At 43.8% G+C, this 17,151-nt stretch overlaps 1 protein-coding gene across 5 annotated transcripts in view; it reads right to left on the bottom strand.

Annotated features, from left to right (window-relative positions):
* The window catches only part of DPP6 (dipeptidyl peptidase like 6), a 637,674-nt gene that overhangs the window by 115,721 nt on the left and 504,802 nt on the right, over nt 1-17,151 (bottom strand). For all 5 annotated transcript variants that reach the window (XM_087712475.1, XM_087712477.1, XM_087712474.1 and 2 more), the window contains exon 6: nt 16,997-17,049. In XM_087712475.1, the coding sequence (XP_087568601.1) occupies nt 16,997-17,049 (53 nt within the window). The remainder of the gene's footprint in view (nt 1-16,996; nt 17,050-17,151) is intronic.

Genomic DNA, 17,151 nt, shown 5'->3' with positions numbered 1-17,151 from the left:
GTTGCTCTTCTCTGCACTCTTTCCGGAATCTCAACGCCTTTTCTATATTGTGGTGACCAGAGAATTGGATGCCGTATTCCAAGTGTGGCCTGACTAAGCCTTTGTAAAGTGGTACTAGAACTTCATGGGATCATGATTCTGCCCCTCTATTAATGCAGCCTACGATTGCATTGGCTCTTTTGGCTGCTGCTGCACACGGCTGGCTCATATTGAAGTCCCCTAGATACTCCAAGATCCATCTCACAGTTACTGTTACTAAGTCAGGTTTCACCTAGTCAGTACCTACACAGTTGGTTTTTCTTGCCTAAGTGTGAAACTTTACTTTCATTTTGTTACACAGGGCCCAAACTTCAAGTCTGTCAAGAACTTTTTGGATCTTGAGATTGTCTTATGGGATGTTGGCCCATATTCCTGCCAGCTTAGTGTCATCTGCAAATCTGATGAGTTCCCATTTTATTCCCTCGTCTAGATCATTTATGAAGATGTTGAAGAGTACTGGGCCTAAGGCATAACCTTGGGGAACCCCACTGCTTACTTCCCTCCATGATGTTCTTCTGGATGTACTTCTGTCAGTGACTATATGTTGAGTATATGCCAGTCAGTTACAAACCCATCTGGTGGTAGTGCTGTCTATCCCACATTTTTCTACCTTGCGATCTACTTTATCAAATGCTTTACCAAAATTTAAGTATACTATTCCACAGCATTTCATGATCCAGTAATTTGGTCACTTTGTCAAAGAATGAGATAAGATTTGCTTGGCATAATCTGTTTCTGATGAACCCCTGGACTGCATGGAGATCAAATCATCCATCCTAAAGGAAATCAACCCTGACTGTTCTTTTGAAAGGACAGATCCTGAAGCTGAAGTTCAAATACTTTGGCCACCGAATCAGAAGAGAGGACTCACTGGAAAAGACCCTGATGTTGGGAAAAAGTGAAGGAAAAAGGGGAAGAAGAAGGTAGAGGATCAGACAGCATTAGATGCAATGAACCTAAATTTGAGCAAGTATAACAGTGGAGGACAGGTGCTATTGTCCATGGGGTTGCGAAGAGTCAGGCATCACTTAGTGGCTGAACAATAACATACATTCTTCCCTGCCTATTTCTTGTTGACCTTCTGTATGTTCTTTTGGTATTTTCCATCTTTAGTAAATGAAATCAATGTAGCGTTGAAGAGTCTATTTTCTTTGACTCGTTGATCATTCCTTTATGATCTAATTTGTAGAGTCTTAATCTATGAAGAAAAAGATGTGGTGTACATTTGCCACTATAACAATGAATACAGGAACATCTCTTCGATTCCTCTTAAGTTCAAGGTAATTTGAACTTAATGGTATTATTTAACTATTTAGCGTTAATGATGTTAATTACTTTGCGTGTCATTTACTTAATTTCTCCCAGGATATTTATTGAGTTGGAATGCATGTAGTGCCTAGCTCTCAAAAAGTGTGTGTGTGTGTGTGTGTGTGTGTGTGAGTGTGTGAGAGAGAGAGAGAGAGAGAGAGAGAGAGAGAGAGAGAGAGAGAGAGAGAGAGAGAGAGAGAGATTGAGAGAGATTATATCACATAATTTAGCCATGGTGCAAAAGATAGGAACTTCTAAGCCTATCATTATATATGTTTTAATATTTTAGTACAGATAGTCCTTGACTTATGACTACAATTGAGCCCAAAATTTCTGTTACTAAGCGAGACATTTGTTAAGTGAGTTTTTGCCCCATTTTACAATCTTATTAAGTGAGTCACTGCAGCTGTTAAAATAGCAAACATGGTTTTTCAGTGTCTTCCCCACTGACTTTGCTTGTCAGAAGGTTGCAAAAGGTGATAACATGATATCCTGGGACATTGCAACCGTCATAAGTATGAGTCTGTTGACAAGCATCTGAATTTTGATCACATGACCATGGGGATGCTGTAATGGTTGTACGGGTGAAAAACAGTCATAAGTTATGAACGAAGGGAAACATACATGTCCCAGGATAATGTTGAAGGATCTAATCTGGGTCGGTCACTGGGACCAGAGGTTGTATCTTCCAAGTTTTCGGACTCGTACGGGAGCCCATCTTCATGGAACCTGTCTCTGAGCAGGGGCCCTTTTCCAAGGATTCAATCGCTTGAATGGACCCCTCCTCAGTCAACAGGTGTGCTGATTTACTACCAGCTTATCAAGTACTTAGGAAGTGAGGCAGAGGGGGGTTGCTCCTGGTTCGGCCTGGTAGTAGAATTCAGGCCTGGGTGGCAGAACCACCAGCAACCCAGGTCTGCCACGCCGCTGAATTGGTTCCCTCACCGCTGCTGGGGCACCACCATTTTGTTTTTTAGTGACTGCGCATGCGCAGTTCACTGTAAATTGTTCTGCACATGCGCAAAGAACACTGTACATTGAACAGTGCACATACACGCACGAGCGAAGCTGGCACGAACACATGCGTTGCGTGTGGGTTGCGAACCAGTAGTAAAACCAGCAGCAACCCATCTCTGAAGTGAGGGGTTGGCAGCAGAAGCAAACAACAGCCAATGACTTAACAGCCAGCCATCTACACCCCAATCAACATCTAAAAAGCCACATACAGCAGGTACCCTATAAATACCACTCCCAGAACAGCCCAAAGCACACTCTCTGCTAAAGAGAAGTTCGCTGAAGCTGGGCTCCAGTATGAGTCCAAAAACTCAGAAGACAAAACCACCAGTCCCGATGACCAACCCAGATTGGATCATAAGTCATTTTTTGCCCCAGTGGTATAGTAACTTTGAACTGTTGGAAGAAATGTCCATCTGGGTTCAGTTCCAAGTAGGGAGAAAGACAATGGAAACACGGAGGCTGATTGGAAAGATGGTTTTAATGGTGAAGCAGAACCACCAAGCATGTGTGACTCTGGGTAACTGACCACATGGAGTGGAGATTGAGTGTTATTTACACCCTCTTTTGGGATTTGAACTTGAGCTTCCTGTTCCTGCGGCAAGGACGTGTATTCTATTGGCTGTCAGATTCCCAGGGGTCTATGCCGGGATCATAGCTGAGGTTGTCTGAATTAAAGGTAGTTGAACCTTGCTGGGTGATGTAATGTCCCCAGGTGATTTTGCAATGCAGTGAGCTCTGCTGCTAGATGGGTAGAGGGCTAATCCTATTATGCCCTGGAGGGTCATGTCTTAATCCCATCACCCTGGAGCTGAAGTTCTAACTGTCTTGTAGATAAGGTGGCCCAGTCTTAAATGTGCACCAAATATCTGGTGGAGTCAGGGAGCTGCTCTTTGTCTTTAAAAACATGTTAATCCTTTTCCCATCCAGGGAAATATAATATTCCGCCTTTTTAATATTTCCTAGAATATTTCATTCTTCTAGGAGAGGGGGTGAGTGCTTTCTACTGTCTACAGTCACTAAATAAATGGTTGTAAGACAAGGACCCTTTGCAATTGTCATTGGTGGCTCCAGTTCTCTCAATTTTGTTATACTAGGTTCATACCTGGTCAGTGACCATAACAAAGAGATCCATTCTAAGTTCACTATCAATGCAAAAAGGAATATGTCACCCAGCTTTAAAGGTGCGTGTGTCTGTGTGTGTCACTCGCTCCCCTTCTTCAATTTTGCAATTTTGGTTGGGAAATTCTGGGAGTTGGAATCTTAAAGCTGTTAAGGTTAAGAAGCACCGCTCCAAACTAACACTAATATTTTTACTATCCAGAAAGAAAGCAAGAAATAAAAAGTTCAAAGGGGGTGGGAGGGGAGAAGAGGAATTTCTGGGTTACATTGTGAAGTGACATTTGGATGGAATATTTCGTAATTGCATGCAGCAATTGGATGACTAATTTGGCATCATGCGCTGTGATCTATTTTGGTGGTCTGTTTCTATTTATTTCCTGGGCAGAGTTATCACAGCTCATTAAGGAAATCAGGCTTCTAAATAATGACCTGGAATAGCTTTTCCTCACTATTCATCTCTTATTAATACTGCTTAAAAAAAAAAAAAGTCAGGTTCAAGGCACATAGAAAACTGCTTGAATACACTTATCTTGAACCAGCTGTTTTTTTAATAGCAGTCTTGTTTTAATATTCCGACCCAGGCAAACTCAGTCCCAATTTTAACTTGGAAAGTGTTGATTAAGCTAAATCCAAACAAACAAACCCCAAAATGCTAAGGAACTAGTTGCTATAGAGAGATGCCTCCTCTATCCCCCCTCCCCCCTTGAACTCTCAGACTAATGAGTTTACAATTATTAATTTTGTCTGGACCTTGTAAGAAAAGATTCGAGACCTCAAACCCAATGGGAATGTATATATTTTTTAAACATAAATTCTATTATTTACTATTGACCACTAGGGGGCACTGTATGACCAGTTTCATCTGGTACTGGGACTCCTCACTACCCTCCATTTTGGACAGTATCTTTTTACTAAATCACAACTCCTTACCAAGAGGAGAAGAGCCTTGGTGGCACAGTGGTTAGAGTGCAGTACTGCAGGCTACTTGGGCTACTGCTAGTTCAGCAGTTCAGCGGTTCAAATGTCACTGGCTCAGGGTTGACTCAGCCTTCCATCCTTCCGAGGTGGGTAAAATGAGGACCCGGATTGTTGTTGGGGGCGATATGCTGACTCTGTAAACCGCTTAGAGAGGGTTGAAAGCCCTATGAAGCGGTATATAAGTCTAACTGCTATTGCTATTGCTATAAGATTCAAATCCTTTGCCCACAGATTCAACTCCTGGTAAGCAGTGATAGTGACAGACAGACAGACAGACAGGCAATCCCTTCTCATGCCTGTGTGTCTTCCACAATCTTGGATCCTCTACCAGAGGCCTGGGAGTTTGAGGATCCTGCACATGATTTTAGCTATTCCTACACATCTGAGATCTGTTGGAGCCCCCTCTCCAGTGGGTTCCAGGCAGTATGGCCCAGTACGGCCATACTGGTAGTAGCCGGGAGCAGCTGACAGCGTATCGGTACAGTGGCTCGCTTGGCCCAGGAGCTCCGACAAGCAGCTGGGTGTCACAGGGACGGTGGATTGCGCATGTATGCACAGTGCACATCATGCACGTGCACAGAGCACATCACACACATGCACGGACAGACCGTGATCAGAGTACTGGTAGCGGCAGTAAGGGCAACCCACCGCTGCCCCTCTCCCAGCTTAGGAGTCACAGCCATGAGTGCTCCTACCATCATTGGGACCACTTTTGTTCTGGCCTGTCAGCTGCCGGTCCCTCCAGCAGCCAAATCAGAGGAGGAGGAGGAGGAGGAGGAGGAGGAGGAGGAGGAGGAGGAGGAGGGGTGGGAGTCAGGGTCAGCTTCAAGAGCTCCGAGGGGGAAGAGGGAATGGGGCTGGCAGAGAGAGAGAGAGAGACAGAGAGGGAGCCTGGGGCAGCCCTCAGATGGAGAGTCAATAGCCCCCAGGTCTGGAGGTGGCTGATGAGGAAGAGGTGAAACAGCTGGGTCCAGTGCCTGATACGCAGATGCACAGAAGGCAGAGGAGAGGAGAGCAGTGGAAATCTATGGGCTGGTCCTTGGGATGGAAGAGCCACTGCTGTTAGTGAAGCTCCACCTTAGCTCTGGGGATAAAAAGCAGGGGGCAGAGATGAATAGATGTGGCAGACAAGTACTCATCTTCCGGCTGGACGGACTTGTTAGCCTGTGGTGAGAAAGAAACTTTCTGCTGGGGCTGCCGACACTCCTAAAAAATAAATCTTTGAGTTAATTTCAGAGAGTTTTGTTATGGTCTGCCGGCGGCCTGCAGAGTTGGCAGCAGAGTCTGACAGTGAGGAGGTTGGGGAGGAACATGGGCCAGTCCTGGAGTCTGGGGAAGGCTCGGACAAGGGCTCTGCATTAGGGGCAGAGAGGGAGCCAGGGTCATCTGGTAGTTATGTGCTGTCTCTGGAGCCTCCGGAGTCTAACATCAGTGAGGCAGAAGAACAGTGCGAGCTTGTTCCCAGTGTGCACATGCGCAGAGCTGTCAGAACGCAAAAAGTTAAGGAAAAAGGGGCGACTCAGGAGTGAGGCTTGGAGATGATTGGCCCCTCCCATAAAAGAGGATCAAACGGACGTGAGCCTTTGCAGGAAGCAGTTAGTTCATATGGTCGGTTCAAGCTCTGAGAACATCTGTTTGATTCTGTGTTACGCTTGGCCTTGCAAAACTAACTGGCAATTAGGTCTCTGGCAGCGTTTCAAGGGAGATAAAGGTGGGTGCTTATCAGCCTTACCCTGAAAGACTGTGGCAACTCGAGCAGACATCTGTCAGACTCTTCAAGCACTGTTTGTGAATCATTACAGGCTGTGAATGACCATAATTCACAGCCATATAAATAAAAGGGGGTTTGGGGGATTAAGATTGTGGTTTATGCTTTCTCTGGAAGCCTAGATCAGGTTTGTTATGTTTGAGGGCAGAACAACTTTGGCCTTGACTTTCCACACACTCCAGTTCCTCATTCAAGTCCTGCTACTCTTCCAGCTTCTCATCGTCCTTCTTCCTGATGTTGCAGTCACTTGGCACCACCACATCTATTTATTTATTTATTTATTAGACTTATATACCGCTTCATAGGGCTTTCAGCACTCTCTAAGTGGTTTACAGATTTTTTTAGCAAATTGAGTCAGCAAATTGCCCCCACAGTCTGGGTCCTCATTTCACCCACCTCGGAAGGATGGAAGGCTGAGTCAACCTTGAGCCGGTGAGATTTGAACCACTGAACTGCAGATAACAGTCAGCTGAAGTGGCCTGTAGTACTGCACCCTAACCACTGCGCCACGTCGGCTCTATCACCATCACAGTTCTCTGGTTTTTGTCTACTACCACGATGTCCGGTTTAATGGCCAGAACTTGCCTGTCCACTTGGATCTGGAAGTCCCACAGGATCTTAGTCTTCTCATTCTTCATGACTTTCTGTGAAGTCTCCTACTTGGGATAGTGTGGCGTGTCAAATTTTTCAACGTTCAATTTCCAAACATTTAAGGGTGCTCAAAAGTCGTGACATGCCTTGTCAAATTTTGGTTACTTTAATATAATTTGCATGTACTTGGTAAGTAACTACGTAAATATCAAAACGTTTTGTTTGTTTCATTTAGGACAGGGTCCAGTCCACACACTATGAAGATGTTCCTGCAAAACTAGCTATTGGGTTGTGTCCCTGAGTGATTGCTGCTCCTGCCTGCATCTTATACCCTGCCACCAGGGGTGAAATTCAGCCGGTTCTGACAGGTTCTGGAGAACCGGTAGCGGAAATTTTGAGTAGTTTGGAGAACCGGCAAATACTACCTCTGGCTGGCCCCAGAGTGGGGAGGGAATGGGGATTTTGCAATATCCTTCCTCTGTTAGGTGCACCAAGCCCACAGAACCAGTAGTAAAACATTTTGAATTTCACCACTGCCTGCCACTATGTGTTGGGACTGTCTGAGGCATCTTTACACATGCAGACGTGCACACACACACAAACACACAGCCTAGCATAGTAATGAAACATCTTCAGGAAAATAACCAAGCTCAGAGACCACCAAGAATGTAGCCCCAATAATGCTTAAGATACAGTATGATGCAACGGAAGGCCTACTCTTATTTTACTGCATCCGATACACATAAAATGGTGCTTTCTGTGTACCACACAGATGATGTCGCCACCATCTCAACTTATTTGACCAAGAAACACCCTTGGGAATGCATGTCTTCTGTAGTATCGGTTGAAAGGATCAGTGAAGGAAGAAGAGCCCAAGACACGTGCAAATAAATGGCTTGGCAAAATGGCACACACATCCTTACTTAGACACACCATGTACCATGTGCCTCTATGAAAAACATGGGTTTTAGATGGTTGCTTGCCAACAGGTAACAGGTTGCCTGTTGCCTTCAATTCCTAGCCATGAGATGGACAGAATGAAACCATATTTTTTGGTCGCAGCAGGTTAGATGACACTTCAAAATAGGAAAAGGCGAAATAAGACAATTCACCCTTGGTCTCCTTCTAAACTTGGCAGGCAAATAGGTATGAGTCAGGATGAGCAAGCTGCTGCTTCTTGCAGACAAAAGGAGGGGGGAGGGGAATTGAGTGAATTTGGGAAGACAACAAGAAAAAAAAAGTATGTATATAGGACTATCTGGAAATCTAATATTGACCAGAGTTCTGGCTGCCAATGGGCATTACTGTTTGAACGGAATTACTCATATGTAATAATGTATACAAGTAATCCTCAACATATCACCATAATGGAGTCTACCCATTATGATCATAAACAGATCCATACAGATTATCAGAGTTGGAAGGGACCTTGTAGGTCATCTAGTCCAACTCCCCACCCAAGCAGAAGACTTTACACCATTTCTGATGAATGCCTGTCCAGTCTCTTCTTGAAAGCCTCCAGTGACGAAGCTCCCACAACTTCCACACAACAGAAGGCAACTTCTGTTCCATGGGTGGATTGTTCTCACTGTCAGAAAATTTATCCTTATTTCTAGGTTGAAGCTCTCCTTGATCAATTTCCATCCATTGTTCCTTGTCTGGCTTTCAGGTGCTTTGGGAAACAGGTTGACCCCCAGCTCCTCTCTGTGGCAGCCCCTCAAATATTGGAACACTGCTATCATGTCTCCCATGGTCCTTCTCTTCACTAGAATAGCCGTGCCCAGTTCCCGCAACTGTTGATTGTATGCTTTAGCCTCCGGTCCCCTAATCATCTGGATTGCTCTTCTCTGCACATACATCGCTGATGGTTGTAAATCGGGTTAGTCACATGACCAACTTGGTTTTATGACCTTTTTTTGCAGCAGTCATTAGGTGAACATAGTGGTGATTAGACAAACGCAGTGGACATTAAGCAAACCCATTGTTTGCAGTGGCGCAGGTTTTCGGCAAAACAGCCCAGTTGTGTTGCTGATGTCTAATCATAGAACTGTAGGAGGAAGCAACTCTTGGAACTTTGGGACCTGGTCTTAGCTCCCCTCTTCAGATAGGTCATAACTTTGAATGGTTGCTAATGGCTGGTCGTAAGTTGAGGATTATCTGTAAATGTAAATAAACCCAGACTCGCTTGATATCCTTCCAAAGGAAAGTGAGCAAGCATAAAGGATGTTCCTTGCCAGAGGTGTATTCAGCCGGTTCGGATCAGTTCATCCGAACCAGTAGTGGAAATTGCGGGTGGACCTTCCCACCCTCCCCCGGCTCTATGCTGTCCTATTTAGGCACGTTTTGAAGCCATGTGCATGCATGCAAGCTGCATGCGTGATCAAAGCACATGCGCGGAAGGCCGAGCGCGTGCATGGACGGGGTGCACTCACATTTGCGAACCGGTAGGGAAAGTAAGTGAATGCCTCTCCTGTTCATTTGGAAATTCTTGCCCCTTGAACATCTCAATTTCAGATTAGCTTTGCTGACGGGTCAATTTATTCTGTTTTTGCCACAGCTTTAAAGCATTTAATTAACTGGAGGCTGGTCATCTTGCTTCAGGTTTTTTGGAAACACCCCGTAATAATGTGATTTGTTAGGATTTAACATACAAGTCCGGTGACAAGATAACCTTTCTTGAGGTGACAGTCTTGGGAAAACTATCCAGATGAGATACGTTTTGCAGAAATATTTAAAATCCTTTTGATTTTGTTGCAGAATTTAATGGCTAATTATCCAGCCTATCTCTTTTTAAGCTGTTTTAGTGTGTTAGTGTTGTGCCAGTTTATACCGGGATTACTTTATGACAGCTTATTCCTGCATAGGCAATTAGATTTACTTTGTTTATCATTTGAGGAGTATAAATGAAGGCAGCACATCAATAGCTCGTTAAGAAATGTATCAATTATGTTTATGAGGCACAGTTCTGCGTGCAGCAATAGAAGGAAGCAAATCTTGTCCACGTGTCTGCTTAAATATAATTATGAATTCAGCAAAGAACTGAAGCAAATTAAGTTTCACAAACCAGAAGTCAAGACCACAGAATGGAAGGGTCAAAAGGGAGCTTAAAGGCCATCTATTCCAACCACCTGTCCTGTGTATCTCCTACTATGGGACCCAAAACATGGCAATCTGACTTCTGTTCAAATGCATCCAGTGATAACTGTCAAATATATCTATGTATCTATATATCTATATATCTATATATCTATATATCTATATATCTATATATCTATATATCTATATATCTATCTATCTATCTATCTATCTATCTATCTATCTCTATCTATCTATCTATCTATCTATCTATCTATCTATCTATCTATCTATCTATCTATCTATCTATCTATCTATCTATCCGATAGACAGAGAAAGGAAGCAGTAGGCTTCCTCCCATATTTGGGCATACCAGGGGTTGTGACACTAACACACACACACACACACACACACACACACACACACACACACACAGAGTGTTTATCTTTCATCCCTAAGATGTACTTCAGATCTGATATTTTAATATTTTTTTAAAAATATAACTTAATCAAGTAGGAAAAGTTCAATGATAATTCATAATAGGTGTTTCAGCCTGAAAAATGAGCAATTTTGTGTTGATTGCTGAATGTGGATTATTTACTGTTTTAGGCCTTTAATTGCTATTAAAAATTAAGTATTTGTATTTTTAAACTATTAGCAATTCTTTTTTTTATGAGACTTTCAGTGACTCACAAGAGGGCTATCAATCCTGTTGCTAATGGTAATTACCATAACAATTCTACTTATTATAATTAACTGGATAGTCACTCTCTCTTAAGTTCCCACCAATCATAACTGTTGGTTGCCTTTAATGGCAAAAGAACATGTTTTTTTTTTAGCTTCACATATTGGATAGCCTCAGTTCTTCCTTTATTAGTTTACAGTTTCTGAAAATAAAGAAAATAAATTAACTGAGGAATCCTGCATTGGAAGAAAATAGTGAAACAAGGCAAAATTGGGCAAGGACCCCTTGCCAGTTGAAAGCAATAAGGAAAAACTTCTTAGCTAAGGAAAGGAGGAACATGAAAAAGAAACTGAAGGATTTCATTCTAAATGGCATAAAAATGGATGAAGTGGGAGTTTCTCAACCTTGGGATGTTGAAGATGTGTGGAATTACACAAATATTTTCTTGTTCTTTGCCCCATCTTTCCAGATATGGCCTGTATTAAACTACTGATATCAGCACAGCCAAATTTGCTCTAGAGCTGTGATGGCAAGCCTATGGCACACGTGCTACAAATGGCATGCAGAGCCTTCTCTCTAGGCACGCAAGCTGTCACCCCAGCTCAGCTTCACCGCGCATGCACGTGTGCCTCCCATTGGCCAGCTGGTTTTCGGGTCTCTGCTGCGCATGTATGGGGGGCGGGGCGCATGCATGTTGAGGGAGGCCTACTAGGCCAAAAATAGGATGTGGGGGGGGAAGACTCGTGCCCATGTGGGGGGGGCACAGGGGTGGTCGTGTGTGCATGTATGGAGAGGAAGGGGGAGCGCAGGGGGGTCATGCACACATATGCAGGGATAAGGGGCCTATGTGTGGGAGTGTCACACATACATTGCATTATGCTTTCAACACCCAACGAGAAAAAGGTTAGTCGTCACTGCTCTAGCGGATAAGGCTCCAAGCTAGAAATTGGGAGACTGTGAGTTCTAGTCCTGCCTTAGTTATGAAAGCTAGCTGGATAACCTCACTCTCAACCCAATTCACCTCACTTCACAAGGTGTTATTATGGGCAAAAAGGAGGAAGATTGTGTGTTGGATATATTTGCCGCCTTGAGTATAAAATAATAACAATAATAGAGGCAAGATACAAATAAACAAATGCATTATAAATTAGTCCTTGACTTATGACCAGCTTCCTAGTGGCCATTCAGGGTTACAATCCACCTGAAAAAGGAGAGTTACAACCCAGTTCTGAAGTTGTGAAGTCAAATGACTGTATTTTGGGTGCCCAGAAACATGGCCTTATTTAGAACTGTGTCCTACAGTCACATGATCATGATTTATCAATGGTTTTGCTGAAAACCGGCACTTCCAGTTTCTGGCCAAATATTTGCCATAGCAAATCAGAGATTCGCTTAACAACTGCTGCAAAAAGGCTGTAAAATCAGGTTGGTCATGTGACCAACTCATTTTAACAACTGCCTAGACCAGTGTTTCTCAACCTTGGCAACTTGAAGATGTCCGGACTTCAACTCCCAGAATTTCCCAGCCAGCGAATGCTGGCTGGGGAATTCTGGGAGTTGAAATCCGGACACCTTCAAGTTGCCAAGGTTGAGAAACACTGGCCTAGACATAGGAAAGTGATGAACGGCCTCCATTATAGAGATATGTCAAGAACCACCTGTAGGTAAACCTCAAAACTCACTTCCATGGATCATAAAAGAACAACAACAAAGATGATTAGAGGCCTAAAGGCTAAAACATGTGAAGATATGCCTGGTTTAATGAAAAGAAGGACCAAGAGAGAAATGATAGTAGTATTTAAGGGGCTGCCACAAAGAAGAGGGGGTCAACCTATTCTTCAAACCACCTGAAGGCAGGGCAAGGAGCAATGGATGGAAAGAACCAATTTAGAACTAAGAAATTTCTTGACCTCAAGGCTCGATTACTGTAATGCGCTCTACATGGGGCTGCCCCTGAAAAGTGTTCGGAGACTACAGTTGGTCCAGAATGCAGCCACGCGAGCGATATCGGGTATACCTAGACGCACCCATGTTACACCCATCCTCCGCGAGCTGCACTGGCTTCCTATTGGTCTCCAAACGCGCTTCAAGGTGCTAGTCATTACTTTTAAAGCCCTACATGGCTTAGGACCTGGCTATCTGAGAGACCGCCTCCTGCCACATACCTCCCAACAACCAATAAGATCTCACAGGTTGGGCCTCCTTTGGGTGCCGTCGGCCAGACAATGCTGGCTGGCGGCCCCTCAGGGGAGGGCCTTCTCTGTAGCTGCTCCGGCCCTGTGGAACGATCTACCCGTAGAGATCCGGACCCTTTCCACTCTCTCGGCCTTCCAAAAAGCCACTAAAACCTGGCTGTTCCGGCAGGCCTGGGGCTGTTGAACAAGGTCCAGCCCCACCTAGACAGAATGGATGGTGTGTTGTTTTTAAAATTGTATCTTGTTTATTTTTAACTTTTAACTTGTTTCTGTAAGCCGCCCAGAGTCCTACGAGATTGGGCGACATACAAATTTATTAAATTACTAATTACTAATTGACAGTTGGAACAATTAATCAGTAGAACAACTTGTCTCCAGAAATTATGGATGCCCCAGCATTGGAGGTGTTTAAGAAGACAATGGTCAACCCCTTGTCTGAAATGGTATAGTGTTTCTGCTTGAGCAGAGGATTGGACTAGAAGACCTCCAAGGTCCCTTCCAATTGTGTTATTCTGTTATAACCACAATCAGATTCAGGCAGATGCTAAAATGATTTACCACAACAGAGAGTAGATTGATCTTAACAACATGGGTGTTCTGAGCCACGTACAGAAGAATTTGTAAGATGATCCTAGATCAACAGTTAAAGTGGATCAGAGAGCAGCTAAAAGATTTGGAATAGAGATAGGAATGGACAACAGTTGTCCAACAGTTGTCATTTACGTGCACAATACATCTTGAGAAATACCGGACCTCAGGACACAAGATACTGGAATTAGAATGAGAAATATATCAGTCATCTCAGATATTGTGATGATACCACTTCCATAGTTGGGATCAAGGAAGGCTTTAAAATAAAACATGTTGTAGATCAAGGGTGTCAAATTTGATTTCATTGAGGGCCGCATCAGGGTTGTATTTGACCTCAGGAGGCTGAGGTGGGCCTGGCCGGGGTGGGCGTGGCCATCTGGATGTCACTCGTGTTGCGGGTGCCTATGGTGGCCTGAGTACTCCACTAGTGAAAACAGATTCTGAAGCTCCATTTTCAGCTGTGATAGCCTCCTGCAATCCTCTCCCAGTGAAAATGGAGCTTGGGGGGGAGGGACTGTCTGCGGCCCTTGCAAGCTCTGTTTTCTGCTGCAATGGCCTCCTGCAACGCTCTGCCAGAGATGACAGAGGTATTGCCACCCGTTCGTTCACTGTTTCCAGGGTGGCCCCGCGGGCCAGATCTAAGTACCCCCCTCCGGTCAGATCCAGCAGTGAGTTTGACACCCCTATTGTAGATGAAAGAAGAATGCAAAATTGTTCTATTGCTAAAAATGCAAACAAATAAAGATTATACAAACAGGCATTACCAATCCAAGGCACGTAACTGAAGTGGTAATAGATTTAATCTTCCCAGGGTTAAAAAAAAAACATTCACACAGTTATAACCATGCTATAAAGAGACATCTGCTACTGAGGAGGACAAGTATGAACTATCTAGACGAAATATTAAAAGTCAGCAACTTCGTACTAGCAACAAAGGCACATATTGCCAAGGTTATCGTTTTCACGGTGGTAGCATATGGCTGTAAAACCGGAACTGTCTAAAGGACTGAATGATAAATGATTGGGTTTGAATTGTGGTGCTGGAGACAAGTAGAATTAATCATCCACTGTGAGATTATTAAAAACAAACCAACCCCCCCAAATGTACAATAGGAGCACTGATAATAAAGCCAAAGCTTAAATATTTTTTACCCATTATGAGAAGACAAGAGCCATTAGAGAAGACCCTGATTTTGGAGGCCAGTGAAAAAGAGGTTAATAGAAGACAAAGTGAATGGATAGTATTTTTGAGGGCATTAAGGATGAGCGTTCAAGAACTCAAAAAAGCAATCACTGGCAGAAAATCCTGGAGAAATGATGGCTGCAGGTCACCAAGCGCCATGAACACCAAAAGATCCATGCGGGCTTTTATTCAATTCCTCTTCTGCTTGAAAAACAGGTTTTTCCATGGCTTAAAACGGGGCAGCTCACCACTATAGAGTTTCAGCCTGATTTGGTATGGCTCACTCTGTAAGAAAAGGAGGATCCCAGAAAGGCCACTAGGTGGCGCTCTGGCTTAACCTGAATTTCACTCCCAAATTTAGAGAAAAGAACGGAAAAGCCAATGGAAACAAACAAGAGTTCAGAGGTTTTGTTTCCAGCTCTGCCAATAAGCTGCTAATTTGAACATCTGCTGCTGAAAACAGAGACATTCAAGAGGTGGTCCTGTTGCAAAAATAAGAATAATAAAAGCTGTTCTGGATAACGATTGTGGGGTGGACCTAACCTCACTCCAAAGGCCAGGAAACTCTTTAAGATTGCAAAATGTTACAGATGGTAGCATAGCTGCTAAGAATAATGCTAATGTGGGAATGATTAGAAATCAAACATTTGAGTTAGCAACAACACCTACGAAATGGTTTTCCTCGTCACATCTGGCCACTTGGGTTATTTCAATAAAATAATAAATATTTAATAAAATAACCCAAGCCAAACCAATTCTAGAAATAAGCCTTCTGAACCACAGGCATTTATAATGGATGGCTCAGACTGTTTAGTTGGGGGCAGTGGTGGGCTGCAACTAGTTTAACAACCGGTTCGGGTATCGCAAGCTTTGTGTGCGCATGTGTGCTTTGCATGTGCCTAACGCTCTTGCGCCAGAGGTGGGTTTTGGCTGCTGCTACTGCTGGTTCGCTCAGGGACGCACTGCGCCCACACAGTTTGGGAACAGTTGCTATGTAGTCAGGGGTGAGTTGCTACCGGCATTACTGCTGGTTCAGTGCAAAAAAAATTGCTCCATTTGCATATGCATTTACATCAAAAAAGTTCTGCGCATACGCAGAATGTTTAAAAAGAGGGGGGGGTATTACCATATTTTTCAGAGTATAAGACCCTCCAAACTATAAAAAGCGCCTAGATTTTGGGGAGGAAAACAAGGGGAAAATATCTGCCTCTGCCACCCAGCAATTTGCCTCCTTGCAACAAACAGTAGAGGCAATATACACTATTTGTAGTGTTATATTTCAAACTATACTTGTTACAGATGCTGTTAAAATTGATGTGCTTTCTGGAAGTATACGTTATTCTCCGCTATTTAAAAGAATAGCACTTTTTAAAACAATAGCACGGGGCCTCTTCAGATCAAGCATTTATTTTTAAAAAGCTTCTTCGTTTTGTTAAGTTTTCTAGAATAATAATAAAGCAGTTTTTTAAAAAATAAGTCTAATAATTTGAACATTCTATAGGCATTTATAGTAGTTGGCTTATCTCCTTGCAGCAAACAGCCTGATTATCACAAGGAAAAAAAAAATCTGCCTCCCAACAATTTGCCATGTGGAGCAAACAGCAAGTTTCACTTTCCATTTCTCCCCATCATCAGCTGTTACAGGCTGCAGAGATTGCTACAGCTTATTGAAGCCTCCGCAAGCCCCTCCCCCTTTTCTGCAAAGAGATATATTGCTGGGAGGCAGAGGCCAAAGGGTTGGGGCTGGTGGGTGGGTGCGTGGGGCTACATTCAGTGTATAAGACGCACCCAAATTTTCACCCTCTTTTAGGGTGGGGGGGAAATACGGTACATTTCTGTAATGGAGATTGTTCTGTGCATGCGCAGAACCAAAAATCAATCGGGTGCGTGAGCAGCCGAGTTACTACCTATTCGACTGAACCAGTCTGAACCGGTCTGAACCGGTAAGAACCCATCTCTGCGTGTTGTACCCTCCTCCCCACTTGAGAGACCTACTGCCAATTACCTCCACTAGACCGATCCGATCGCATAGATTAGGCCTCCTCCGAATTCCATCAACGAGCCAATGTCATCTGGCAACTACCCGGAGGAGAGCCTTCTCGGTGGCTGCTCCGACCCTCTGGAACGAACTCCCCGTGGAGATTCGTACCCTCACCACCCTCCAGACCTTCCGCACTGCCCTTAAAATCTGGCTGTCCCAGCAGGCCTGGGGCTAAAGACCCTAACCCCACCCGAATGGTATGATTGTTGTGTTCTCTTTTAACAATGTATTGTTTTATGTTCATAACTTGTTTTGTCCTCCCCTTCCCCTAACTTGTGAGCCGCCCTGAGTCCCCTCAGGGAAAAGGGCGGCATACAAATAAATAAACTATAAACTATAAACTAATTATCCCATATAAGCCAAACAAGCTACCCATAGAATGTAGAGTCTTCATGGTGTCACTTACCCATTAGGCAGCTTTCTGAGGACATAAAAAGCAGTGTATGAATACCGGTACATCTGCAAAATGAAATAATGAGAGAGATTAAAAAATGAGATTAGTAGTGACAAGACATGGATGGTTGCTTAAAACCTAGTGTTACAAAGAACACATGGTTCAGT

Source organism: Thamnophis sirtalis, unplaced genomic scaffold, assembly GCF_051295495.1.
Source record: "Thamnophis sirtalis isolate CommonGarterSnake01/CBP01778 unplaced genomic scaffold, rThaSir2_p1.2 scaffold_4, whole genome shotgun sequence".
NCBI lineage: Eukaryota > Metazoa > Chordata > Lepidosauria > Squamata > Natricidae > Thamnophis > Thamnophis sirtalis.
Note: the sequence above shows the minus strand (reverse complement) of the source record. Positions and strands in the feature narration are given on the sequence as shown.